At 45.2% G+C, this 13,309-nt stretch overlaps 1 protein-coding gene across 2 annotated transcripts; it reads right to left on the reverse strand.

The window, feature by feature from the left end:
* Positions 1-5,535: 5,535 nt before the first annotated feature.
* pla2g7 (phospholipase A2, group VII (platelet-activating factor acetylhydrolase, plasma)) lies at positions 5,536-13,273 on the reverse strand. Of its 2 annotated transcripts, none has more exons than XM_080490607.1 (11): positions 12,790-13,273; positions 12,278-12,405; positions 11,575-11,725; positions 11,377-11,470; positions 11,224-11,292; positions 9,843-10,014; positions 9,557-9,670; positions 8,023-8,114; positions 7,750-7,920; positions 7,225-7,373; positions 5,536-7,147 (listed from the first exon to the last, which is right to left on the reverse strand). In XM_080490607.1, exons 1-11 carry the CDS (start codon positions 12,848-12,850, stop codon positions 7,047-7,049), a joined length of 1,302 nt encoding a protein of 433 aa, XP_080346733.1. In that variant the 5' UTR covers positions 12,851-13,273; the 3' UTR covers positions 5,536-7,046. The 2 variants fall into 2 exon arrangements, with proteins under 2 accessions (XP_080346733.1, XP_080346734.1); XM_080490608.1 differs by having other exon boundaries at positions 12,278-12,470; positions 12,790-13,074.
* Positions 13,274-13,309: the final 36 nt, after the last annotated feature.

The raw sequence follows: 13,309 nt of genomic DNA on the forward strand, positions 1-13,309 counted from the left end.
AACTAAATTCCCTTATTTCTTCTGCTAAACCAACTACTAGCCTGTTGGACCCAATTCCTACTAGAATTCTGAAAGAGGCACTGCCATTAATCAATAATTCTATACTCGCAATTATTAACCAGTCTCTAACAATAGGCTATGTGCCACAATCCTTTGAACTAGCAGTTATTAAACCTCTCATTAAGAAGCCAAACTTAGACACAAGCCTTCTCTCAAACTACAGGCCAATCTCCAACCTTCCTTTCCTGTCAAAGGTTCTGGAGCAAGTAGTCGCTGAACAACTCCAGGATTATCTGCAGGAGAATAATCTGTTAGAGGACTTTCAGTCCGGCTTCAGAATGAACCACAGTACAGAGACTGCACTGCTAAAAGTTACTAATGACCTTCTAATGGCCTCAGATAGAGCTCTTCTATCTGTTTTAGTTCTTCTGGACCTTAGTGCCGCATTTGATACTGTCGATCATAATATACTTTTAAGGAGATTAGAAGATGCCGTCAGCATTAAAAACTTAGCCCTAAACTGGTTTAAATCATATTTATCTGACCGGTTTCAATTTGTTCATGTAAATAACAAATCTTCAATGCATGAACGGGTCCTGTGTGGAGTACCACAAGGCTCCGTCCTCGGACCCATATTGTTTAATCTCTATATGTTGCCACTCGGAAATATTATTAGGAAACACAACATTAACTTTCATTGTTATGCAGATGATACTCAGCTATATTTATCAATTAAAGCCAATCAGGCCGACCAACTTGTTAAATTAGAGTCCTGCCTCAGGGACGTTAAGTCCTGGATGTCTATCAACTTCTTAATGCTCAACACATCCAAGACTGAGGTTATAATCATAGGTCCTAAAAAGCTCAGGGATAACTTTTCAGATAGTCTGATTACCTTAGATAATATTACCTTAACCTCTAACAGTGATATTAGGAACCTGGGTGTTATTTTTGATCAGGATCTGTCCTTTATGTCCCATGTTAAACATGTCTCTCGGACAGTCTTCTTCCATCTAAGGAATATTGCAAAAATTAGAAACTTCTTGTCCTTCAAAGATGCAGAAAAAATTATTCATGCCTTTGTGACTTCAAGATTAGATTATTGTAACTCCCTAATGTCAGGATGTCCAAACTCCTCTGTTAGGATCTTACAGCTAGTGCAGAAGGCTGCTGCACGTTTACTAACCAGAACTGGAAGAAGAGAGCACATCTTCCCAGTCTTAGCATCCTTACACTGGCTTCCAATTAAATCTAGAATAGAATTCAAGATCCTTCTGATCACATATAAAACTCATCACCAGGCTCCGTCCTATTTCGAGAAACTTCTAGAAGTGTCTCACCCTCCACGAGCCCTTCGCTCTGAGGATGCAGGACTGTTGGTAATCCCTAAAGTCCATAAAAGTAAAACAGGAGGCAGGAGTTTCAGCCATATGGCTCCTTTACTCTGGAATCAACTACCAGCCTCGGTCCGAAGGGCCGACACCATTAGTTTATTTAAGAGTAGACTAAAAACCTTCCTCTTTGATAAAGCTTATCATTAGGAATAAAATAGGAGCACTAAGTTGAGCTGCTATAGGCCTAGACTGCTGAGGGGATTTTCTCTCTCCCGTTAAAGGGAACAAACCACAGAAATTTAGAAGTTGACTCCTGTACAAAAACCTGTATATATTACTCTAGTTTTTTTAGATCTATGGCCCTGCCTGCTTCTATCTTCTGCAGCTCGACTGGTGTAGGTACCAGATCTGTCCGGGGCAGGGCTTGCGCTCAGCGGCGGAGTTTACGGGCTGGATCAATCGACTTTCATTAGAATTCTACTTTTGTCGCTACGTCCAATATTATAATATTGTGTATGTATTTGGTAATATAATGAAAAACATCACTTATCCCTACATTATATCTGAACATTCCTTCTCATTCATGTCGCCACAAGATTTCTAGTATTAGTTTCTACAAGGCCAGCAGCTCCAATTTGCTCAAGGCATGAGCATTCCGACTTGACAAAAGGGAGGTGCATGGTATGAGTGGCGCGAGGCCAGACAGTGACAGCTTTAGCATTGGTGAAATAAGAAATCTGCTTCACTGGTCCAACCACATGCCATCCGATTATACAACTAGGACAGATTTGAAACCTGCAACTTCAGAAGTATAAAATGCCTCAAAAGCTTCCCCTTTGAAGCTCGAGCAATCACCATGAAAACATTGAAATGCAACAAGGTAGAGAATCAAGGGAGACAGAAGTGAACTTTGAGCCTTTTATTCAGAGCAGAGGGATGAGATGAGTCAAACACCTGTTCAATCTCTTGCAATCACAGCAGAGTTAGTGTGGGGTTCTAAGTCCAAGAAGGCGTTTTCTGGTCCCCTTCAGTGTCTCCCCAGCAGCTTGATTCTTCATGGACGGTTTGACGATTTTCACAGGGTCAACTGAAGCTTGAGTCTCTGCAACTGAAGAACGTAATCAGCTTTACAACTCTGAACTGCTTGACCTTTAGTGTTAAATTTGGTTCACCTACCTTTACTCTGAGCGCTGTCGGCTGCCGTCTCGTTGGTGGGGCGACCGCTGTCGGCTGCCGTCTCGTTGGTGGGGCGACCGCTGTCGGCTGCCGTCTCGTTGGTGGGGCGACCGCTGTCGGCTGCCGTCTCGTTGGTGGGGCGACCGCTGTCGGCTGCCGTCTCGTTGGTGGGGCGACCGCTGTCGGCTGCCGTCTCGTTGGTGGGGCGACCGCTGTCGGCTGCCGTCTCGTTGGTGGGGCGACCGCTGTCGGCTGCCGTCTCGTTGGTGGGGCGACCGCTGTCGGCTGCCGTCTCGTTGGTGGGGCGACCGCTGTCGGCTGCCGTCTCGTTGGTGGGGCGACCGCTGTCGGCTGCCGTCTCGTTGGTGGGGCGACCGCTGTCGGCTGCCGTCTCGTTGGTGGGGCGACCGCTGTCGGCTGCCGTCTCGTTGGTGGGGCGACCGCTGTCGGCTGCCGTCTCGTTGGTGGGGCGACCGCTGTCGGCTGCCGTCTCGTTGGTGGGGCGACCGCTGTCGGCTGCCGTCTCGTTGGTGGGGCGACCGCTGTCGGCTGCCGTCTCGTTGGTGGGGCGACCGCTGTCGGCTGCCGTCTCGTTGGTGGGGCGACCGCTGTCGGCTGCCGTCTCGTTGGTGGGGCGACCGCTGTCGGCTGCCGTCTCGTTGGTGGGGCGACCGCTGTCGGCTGCCGTCTCGTTGGTGGGGCGACCGCTGTCGGCTGCCGTCTCGTTGGTGGGGCGACCGCTGTCGGCTGCCGTCTCGTTGGTGGGGCGACCGCTGTCGGCTGCCGTCTCGTTGGTGGGGCGACCGCTGTCGGCTGCCGTCTCGTTGGTGGGGCGACCGCTGTCGGCTGCCGTCTCGTTGGTGGGGCGACCGCTGTCGGCTGCCGTCTCGTTGGTGGGGCGACCGCTGTCGGCTGCCGTCTCGTTGGTGGGGCGACCGCTGTCGGCTGCCGTCTCGTTGGTGGGGCGACCGCTGTCGGCTGCCGTCTCGTTGGTGGGGCGACCGCTGTCGGCTGCCGTCTCGTTGGTGGGGCGACCGCTGTCGGCTGCCGTCTCGTTGGTGGGGCGACCGCTGTCGGCTGCCGTCTCGTTGGTGGGGCGACCGCTGTCGGCTGCCGTCTCGTTAAGCGGAGTTGCGGGCTTCCAGTCTTGCTGCACAAGTTTCACATGACTAATTGTTGCCTCTTCTTCCACTTCTTTGGTTCCTTGTTTAACTGGGGAAAGGAAAACATGAAACTCACGGTAGCCAGCAACACCATTGCCTCTATGTGACGTTATACTGAAGGCCATCTGCTAAGGTATCGTTTCCACGACTTTGCTTACCTGGTTTGGCAATTTGCTCAAACATGGATTCCATTGACTGGAGAAGCTTCACCGTCTTAGTCATGGAAATATCATTGGCAGACAGCTCTAAAAACAAGATGTTAGCATTCAGTCAGAAAGTCACTCCATTAAGATTCCCTCACTAGTTAGCTTACCACGCTTTGCCCTCTGCAGTACATTTCCCAGCCCCCAGGATCCTGTGGACATCAAGACAGTTATTATACATTTTAGTACCATAAAGCACAATAGAGCAACTAGAGTCATTAGCTGTTAGCAGCCAAGCAAACTGGTGTGATAAGCAAACCTTGTGCCAGCAAGACAAGCAGGGCACAGACGAGGAAGGCCCAACGTGATCCCATGGCTCCAGGTAGACAGTGATACTACAGACTGCAGGTTCCTGTTTAAATAGTCTCACTAACTGCCACAGGTGCTGCTCATCAGCTGTAATTGACTCTTGGGGGCAGAAGCACCGACTTCAACCAATCAGCTTCTTTCACCTGTGTGACCCACTTCACTGACAAATAGAATCCTCCAAATTAAAACGTTTCGATTCTGTGTTTTTTTAATCATTTTATTTGGTAAGCTGTGCACACTTCAGACAGTTCTAGAGGAGAACTAAAAATATTAAACTGGGCAGTGTGGAGCATGGTTAAAAGAACATGAGATATCATTGATCACAGCCTATCGATATTATAACTGTAATTCAGATTTCCTTCTTAAAACTTTTCTACAAAGAGTTATTCAATGCAATTATGGAAAATATATACATTTAATAAGAGTGTTACCATAGAGGATTCAAGAATTCGGACAGTCCTTATCATGGCCGCCACACAGAACACTTCCGGGGTTGAGGAAAATCGATAGATAAGGAGATAGGAGGGACAATTCAGACTTACATTCATCCCACATGGGGAAATTCATTCATCACAACAGTTCCATATTGCACAAATATATATATATATATAAATATTGTATTATTAATATAATTATAATAATTAATATAATTAATAAAGATAATAATGAATATTGGCTGTACTGAACAGCTCAACATTTCAGCATAATAAAGATAAAACTGTTGGACCGTTGTGGTTTGTGAACGCCATTGCAAAACTGTCTGTGTGTCAGATCCAAACGTGTGTGGAAATACTCGTGGAACCTTGTGCAAGGTTTATTAGTGTTTCTAAATAAAACATCAAGGACAAAACAAAATATTCTGATATGACACTACATCATGTTTTCTGCCAAGCTGTACACATACAGAGGGATTTACACAGATTATGTGACGTTTTTGTCTGATATCTGATTAGATTTGAGCCAAGGGAAAGGCACTGTTGAGAAATACTTCCTGGTTTAAGACTTTCCTCATCATTCTTGCTAAAGTTCTTGTTGAACTAAAGCATTTAGTATCAATTACTTCATTCAACATTTGGAGAAATGAACAAGAGTACATGTGAAGGTAAACCAGTAATTTATCAATTAAAAATGTTGAATGAATTTTCTTTGGTTCGTTATTTTTTATTGCAACACGCAAACTATTCCAAACTTCTACATGTTTCAAGGTTTTTTTGTATATATATATTATAGAAATAGAATAAGAAAAATACCTGAATTTTTCATTCTGAGTGTAGAAATAACTTATATAGCTGTAAACTATGTATAAATGAAAGTGTTTCATAAGTAGGAGTTGAAAAAAAAAAGAAGACACAAGTTCAAGTTTTTTATTTGTTGTTCGGTTAAATTGTTTTACTTGTATAAAATCTGGAAAAAAAAAAGGCCCTGAGCTCACATAAGATCTAAATTCTGTATTTAAGGCTTTGTTTACTCCACAGTGATTCAACTCAAAACTTTTTTAACGTTTCTGGCGCAGACAAGTTTTGCGTCCATACGGCAAAGTTTTGAAAACTATGTAATTCTCATGTTGGGCCACTAGCGGGTGCTGTCGGTTGTTTTTCTAGTGAAATCACACACACATGCCCGCTTCGAACAATATCCTATGGACATCAGCAATGGTAAGTATGCAGACATTCGTATGGCAGACGACCAAAGTTGGATTTTTGTTTTTTTCACTCTCACGCTCCACAAATGTACCGTATATACTGCAGTTTTCTTTATGGAGGGAATTTCATCATGTGACTAATTGAAAACACGACTTCTTTTGATACGCCATCACTCCTTTAATGGGTCTGAAATATTTACATATTTAACCCCGTGACACTCAGGAGAAACTGAAACTTTGTTTAATGTCCATTATTACACCTGATGTTTTTATACATACATTAATTGCCTAAAATAGCATTTTTATAAAACCCAAAATACTGATCAAATATATCAATTAAGCCTGTATAAAACCTCATGCTTGAGTGTTTCAATAAAGGGTTAAGAAAGGCTTCAGACCTTTGTGATTCAGCAAAATAAAATAAATCTAAAAGCTCAAGCACGACTTTGGGTCAATTTATACGTCTAATCTGGATTATAGAGCAGGGCGTCGCACATCAGGCAAGAAAACAATAAATAGGATTAACTTGTTTCTGTGACAGCGTTAGCATCAAATCTAAATGACCTGAAAAAAGCAAAATAAACTCTTCCAAAACAAAAAAAAATTTATTATTAAAAGATTGTAATTTTCCTCAATATTAATCCATAGAACCTGCTAATTCTGAGACTTGCACAGGTTTGTGAAAATACATCCACAAACATTTCAGGGCAAAATTTGTTTTTTTGTTCAAAATATTAAATGATGGTGATTTTAATGCTGTCGCCCCGCTGAGGTGATATTCTAAACTAAACCATGTTTATCAATGCAGTGATCCTCAGCCTCCTGAAAAAAATAAAATGTGTACAAACCGGATTTATTTGATTTCATTGCAGTACAAATGCAGATATGTCAAGACGGAAAGTGTAGAAAAGGAAGTTATGGCACATTTGTAAATTAGTGTTCATCTTGTTTCACGGAGCTCAATCTTCCACTGGTTACATACGATTCTCATTATTAGGGTTTTTTGTTTTTTTTTCTTAAATCACACAGCAATCGGAAAGCCGCGATCGTCCGGAGTGACAGAGTCTACCACCCCGTCGGCTTTGTGTACAATGAAAAGATGAAAAACTGAGATTCCACCAACAGCGAGAAGAGAAAGTACGTTAACGTTCAGGCTCCAGCGAGAAAAAAACGAGTCCTTCCTGCTGATGAGGTAGAGGTTCCCCCGTCTGCTGCGGCTTCAGATGGACGACTGGATCAGCGTGATGTTGGTTCCCTGGATGAGGTTCTCGTCCTGCCCGTCGATCAGAGGATCCCACTGGTTGAAGTTCTTCTCCAGGCCTGCGCCAGAAGTTAGAAAATTTATTTTTCCTTTTTTAAACCTCAAGCCGCTAAGGAGGTTTTTTTTTTTTTCTCACCTAGGTGGCGCTGCAGGAAGGCCAGCGTCGCCTTGTTGCAGAGGTCGATGGCCAGCTCGGGGTCGATCTCGCCCTTCAGCTTCATCAGCTTGCCGATCCAGTCGCCCGTGAGGAAGGTGAAGTCCGGGAAGCTCTGGTGGACCGTTCCTCTGAGGAGGAAACGCAGTAACACGGTGATCGGCGCTGAAAAACAAAACCGATCAACAGCAGCAGTTTCTTCTTTCATAAGCACCGACGACGAATCTAGAAAAAAAAACAACTGTCTTAACGTTTGAACCGTACGACTTTATCCATCCAGAAGATCCCGACAGTCCATCACAGAGCAAACACTCCACTTAGATGACTTTTAAAAATCTGTTTATTATAGCAAACGAAGGAAACGGCGAGCGCGCCATTCCACCACTGCACCATTATGCACGACTCCAACTCAAGATCGATTTGTTTTCAATTATTCTTCTCCTCGCCTCGAGCCTTTTGAGAGAAAGAAAAAAAAAAAAAAAAAAAAAAAAAAGCAAAGAGAAAGACCTGATGGTGATCATCTTCCTCTGTATGACGGCCGACTCCAGCTTCTTCATGCGGCTGATGTTCCCCGCCCACTGAAACTTCTCCGAGTTGATGAAGAAGATGGGCTGCTTCACCCGGGGGAACAGCTCGTCGTCCAGCGGCGCCATCCAGGCGTCCAGCGCGACGCCACACCTGCACAGACGGGAACACTCGTGGAAAGATCTTCCCCCACGAATGGATGGAACGAATGAGTGAATCCCCCTGAGGGCCCCCACCCCCCCCTCCACCACTTACTTGAACTTCACCTCTTTGCACAGAGCTTCGATCACCGTGGCTCCTCCGAAGGAATGTCCCATCACTGCCGTCCGACACAGATCCATCGAGTTCTGTCCACCACATTTCATTATTCTTTTAATACATCTGCCTTTAACTCATTGGAATGAACGCAAATGATCCGTCTTCCACAAACCCGCCTGCTCCCTTCGGCCTTCGACGCCACGTCAAAGTTTTCACTCTACTTGTTTTTTTTTATCTCAAATTAAAAGGTTTTTATCCTTTTAATTTGGTTCTTCTGTTTATATTGTCTGCATGTTCTATCTATTCCATGCCGTTGTGAACACAATGACATCTCATTTACTCTCTCGTACATCACTTTGGTTGATTTAAAGTACTTTATAAATAAAGCTGCGCGCTTACTACCGAGACGATTCTCTCATCACTAAAAAGGGATTAATCGAGACTCAATGAAGGACCTTGCAGGTATCAGTCCACGCCTCTGAAGAACGACTAAAAAAAGTCCTTCAAACGTGGTGAAAGTTTGATTCTTATTTGTAGAAATACTCAAAACAGTTGTAAGAATAAAGTGGGGTTTCTTTAAATGAGACCACCAGTCACATGATCATTTATTTGACATGTGTAGAGCAATTCAGGTCGTGTGAAAAGCATTCGTGAACACAGCCTCTTCTTCTACATGCCAGCTTATTATTTATGTTCCAGCTTATCTGTTTCACTTCCTTCGATACCCAACTTCTGTAATCTGACACTTGTGACCTACAACATTCACGGGACTTCATATTTCTACTACAGTGAGAAAAGGCACTCTTCAAGCAGGAAATACGTCGTTAACAGTCATTCTGTAACTTCACTTCAGTTTATTCAGTGACTCTGCAGGTCAGCGAAGTTACTCAATAACACACACACACACACACACACACACACACACACACACACACACACACACACACACACACACACACACACACACACACACACACACACACACACACACACACACAAACATAAACATCATCAAGTCAAAGACTAAATCTTTCCAGATCTTCTCGATGTCGTTTTGCTCTTCCAGTATTCTCAATAAAAGTGCAGGATAAGACTTAACCCACAAAACTAATTTCACAGTACTGAATTTCTATAGTGCAATTTCCTCTTCTCTCTCTCTCTCTCTCTCTCTCTCTCTCTCTCTCTCTCTCTCTCTCTCTCTCTCTCTCTCTCTCTCTCTCTCTCTCTCTCTCTCTCTCTCTCTCTCTCTCTCTCTCTCTCTCTCTCTCTCTCTCTCTCTCTCTCTCTCTCTCTCTCTCTCTCTCTCTCTCTCTCTCTCTCTCTCTCTCTCTCTCTCTCTCTCTCTCTCTCTCTCTCTCTCTCTCTCTCTCTCTCTCTCTCTCTCTCTCTCCCACCATCACTTCTGCTCTCTCGTGTGTAATCGTTGGGTCTTCATCAGTAAGAGTGCCTTGAGTCGACCGCGTCGTCGGCGCCGTGTAAATAAAAGTGGTTTCACTTGAGCGACACGCGTTACTGGAAAACGTGGCGTTACCTCCAGGGTCGTCCAGTCAAACTGTGTCTGCAGGACGTTTTGCACGGCGACCCCCGAGTTGATCTCAGTCAGTTTGTCCAGAGCCAGAATGCATTCGTCTGCTCTTTGTTTCACCTGGAAAAGGACAAAATACAGCTGAGAAGGAGCGTACTCTCGAGTTTGAACTTGTCCTGGGGAACGAACAGAAAGCGACATGTTGATACGACATTGTGGTTAGTGCGAGGACATTTCAGAGGTTACGCGGCGAACGCTAAGGCATGGGCGTGTAACGGAACGGCGGCGCTACCTGTTTGTTCCTGAGGGGAAACTCGCTCTCTCCGTGCTGCAGCGGTCTGTAGTACATCCACTCGCGCTCCAAGTTGGTTTGGGCCGAGTCGGACGTTTTGGGCAAATTCCTGTTCGTCGTCTCCGACTCGAACTTCTCGTGGAAGTAGAACGTCGCCGAGGCCGACTGATCCCTGAGAGAGAGAGCGAAGAAATGTGAAGTCAGGCCGTCTTTACACGACGGTCGGGTTCCGCGGCGGTGGCCGGAGCCACTGAAACGTTGTGAAAACGCTCTGTCTCCGTGGAAACGCTGCTACTGCACCTGTGCACCAGGGCTGTAGCCTTCAAAATGGTGTGAATGTATGGAAGAGTATTAGGCCCACTTAAGAAAAAAAGGAATTTGGAGGTTAAAAACATAAATAAAATCGTCATGCACTTCTAGAAAAAAGTTGAAACTCTATGTCAAGTTTTTTTTTTTTTTTTTTTTTTTAAATAAAAACTTGTTAAAGTTTCACGTTTACACCATTTTGAAAATGATTCCCATTGACATGGAAACGGCACAAACCCTGACAACAAGCTGTGACTCATACACCAAGACACAGTAGAAGACGCGGCGCACATAGAAATTTAGAAGTCAACCCCTGCTCATAGACTTGAACATAACTCTGAGTTACATAGGTCTATGCTCCTGCTCCTGCTAGTGTCAGTAGCTTCTCCAGCGCCACCTGGAGTATGCAGTGCGCCATTGTTGTGGTAAATTGATGACATCGCGGACAGTGGTGCGGGGGAGGGGGGCGATTACATTATCGTTTTTTCACAGATGATCGTCTTTGCCGTCCACACCTCACTGCCGAGTCGGGGGTTTTTAGAATTTCTCCACTCTGGGACCCGAGTTCCAAAAAACCTGTTTTGTGCCTCTAAAGCGCCGCCTCGTGTGGATGATCGGCCAAAAATGGCTCGTGTACGTGAACCGGCGTTCTTGTGTGGACGGCCCCCTCAGTTACACTACAAATATCCACCGCGAGTGAAACAAAAACCTTCACACAGTCCTCATTGGAAGAAGTGTGTGTGTGTGTGTGTGTGTGTGTGTGTGTGTGTGTGTGTGTGTGTGTGGGGGGGGGGGGTCTGATGGCTGACCACCACTTCAACCCCCACAAGCACACACTCTCTGTCAGCCTTCAACCGGCTGCTCAAAGTCAATGAAGCGCCGTGACTGTGGCCATTATGTTCTCCTCCATACGTTCCCCCCCCCACCCGTCTCTATACTGAAAGAAAAAAGTGATGAGCTGGTCCACACCATTGTGTGCACACTCTCTTTCCACTCCTACTCCACAGATAAACAGGAGAGACTGCCCCTCTGCCTTTGTTTGCTCTGTTTGGATTACAGCGAGAAGATATTGTACCTGTGCTCCACAGACGCCACAATGAAGCCCTGAGAGGCCAGTTCTGCACAGATGGCGGAATACAAAGTCCTGTGAAATAAAGATGGCGGATCAGTGAGCAGCGGCTGTACAGATCTGACACGTCGTTACTGCAAAACCGTGTGGAGAAACAACCTGAAAGCTCCCAGGCCGTGTGAGAAAATCAATACGGGACATTTTCCATTGGATCTGAAGGGAGCGTCCACGTAGGCGGGGATCTTAAAAGATCCTGAAAATGAAAGATAACAAGAAACATTGTGAAATTCAGTTTCAGGATCCCCAATCAAAAAAAAAATGCTTGTGGATTAACAATTTAATGCTGAAGTTACTCACCAAAGAGGTAGTTAAAAATCCTTTCGCTGAGGCTCCTGTTGATTTTCATGAAGTCAGCCAGGCCGTTGAAATACTCCCTGCTCGGGATCCAGTCGGGTTTCTCGGCCTTTTCGGCCTCGTGACACGGATAGTAAAGCCTGAAGAAGCTGCCCTGTTGGAGTGACACAGCAGATTGCATGACTCAGCAAAACTGAATCTTTTGGGTTTTTTTTTTTGTTAAATGTCCCATAAATTCTTGTTCCTGACTTACTCCCCAGCAACTTTATTTATAATGACAAAACAGATTGAAAGCAGTGTGCAAGAAAACTAAATAAACCCTGTAGCAGGAACAGCAGCTAGAGATTATTGTTTGGATGCAACAGATCAGTCATTATAGGATTTGTCATCATGATGGATTGGCGGTGAAAAATATCAGTGCTTATAAAGTATTTTAACATTTTTGAGAGAGTGTGTTTGTGGCTGATCAGATAAAGATTTCAGAATACGAGAGAAAAATACTGTGTTTTGTGGATCTGTAGAGTGTACGGTTTATACAGCTCAGGGTTTCCTTGTGACCTCACTTCCTGTTTGTATTTAATCAGAGGACGAACGTCACCTGATCCCACAGTTGAGGTTCACCATCAGTTTTCCTGTGTCAATGACAAACCTGCTCCTGCTGTGTGTGTGTGTGTGTGTGTGTGTGTGTGTATGTGTGTACTTTAACCTTAACAGTGTGGTCCATCATGAAGTCGGTACAGCCCACAGTGTGCGGCCCTTTGGCTGGTGGGATCCCCAGATGATGATTACTGCAGTTCCCCATGGCCAAGAAACCCAGCGAGAAACTCCTCTGCTCTGTCACACATACACACGTGCGCGCGCACACACACACACGCACACACACACACACACACACACACCTTTGACCTCACAAGGAGCAAAAGTCACGATACAACATGACTCTGCAAAAAAACCCCAACCTAAAGCGGTTAAAGATTTAGTGATGTCAATGTTACAACACTATAATAACAGTGTAATATCTTCTCAGGTATCGTCGCACTTTTCTTTATTGCTGTATGAAGAAACTATTAGCCACATTTACTAAACTTTAACCAGGGAAACATGACTCAGCTGACTTTAATTAAACTTTACCAGACTGAGCTGCGGAGAAGCAGTGTGAGGAAACACATTTCCTGACCTGTCGGTTAAAGAATAAAGACTTTATTTTAGAGTGTTTACCTTTCTTTGCCCTCTCGTAGACTCTCTTTAGTGACAGTAGAATTCCTCCATGAGAGAACATCCACCTCCGGAGCTTCAGCGAGCTGACACAACCCCCCCCCCCCCCTCCAGAAACACTCACAGACGGTACTGAGCTGCTGTCGGTGTGACTACATCGACACCCCCGCCTGACAATTCACCTTTCCGCCTAAAAAGGTGATCCGGAGTGAGTCAGTCGGGAGCGGCTGGTTTGACCGCAGGCTAATGCCAGCTAACAGCTAGCAGCTGGCTGCACCAGAGTCCTGTGGGGAGTGGGTTGAACCACTACACCGACCTCTCACTGGGCGACGAAGAACTCCCCCAATCATTGAAAAACAATCACCCGTATACGTACGACTTACATTAAAAGGAAGCCCGGCAAGATTTTTTAATATAAAGATATAGCCGTGCGCTTTACATTCGTGCGCTCTCGTAACTTGGCGTAACCCTTGTAATATACGGCTCTAGTTCGAGTCTGGCGTAAGGTGGACAAACACGTGCG

This window comes from Lipophrys pholis (genome assembly GCF_963383615.2).
Source record: "Lipophrys pholis genome assembly, chromosome: 21".
NCBI classification, from domain to species: domain Eukaryota; kingdom Metazoa; phylum Chordata; class Actinopteri; order Blenniiformes; family Blenniidae; genus Lipophrys; species Lipophrys pholis.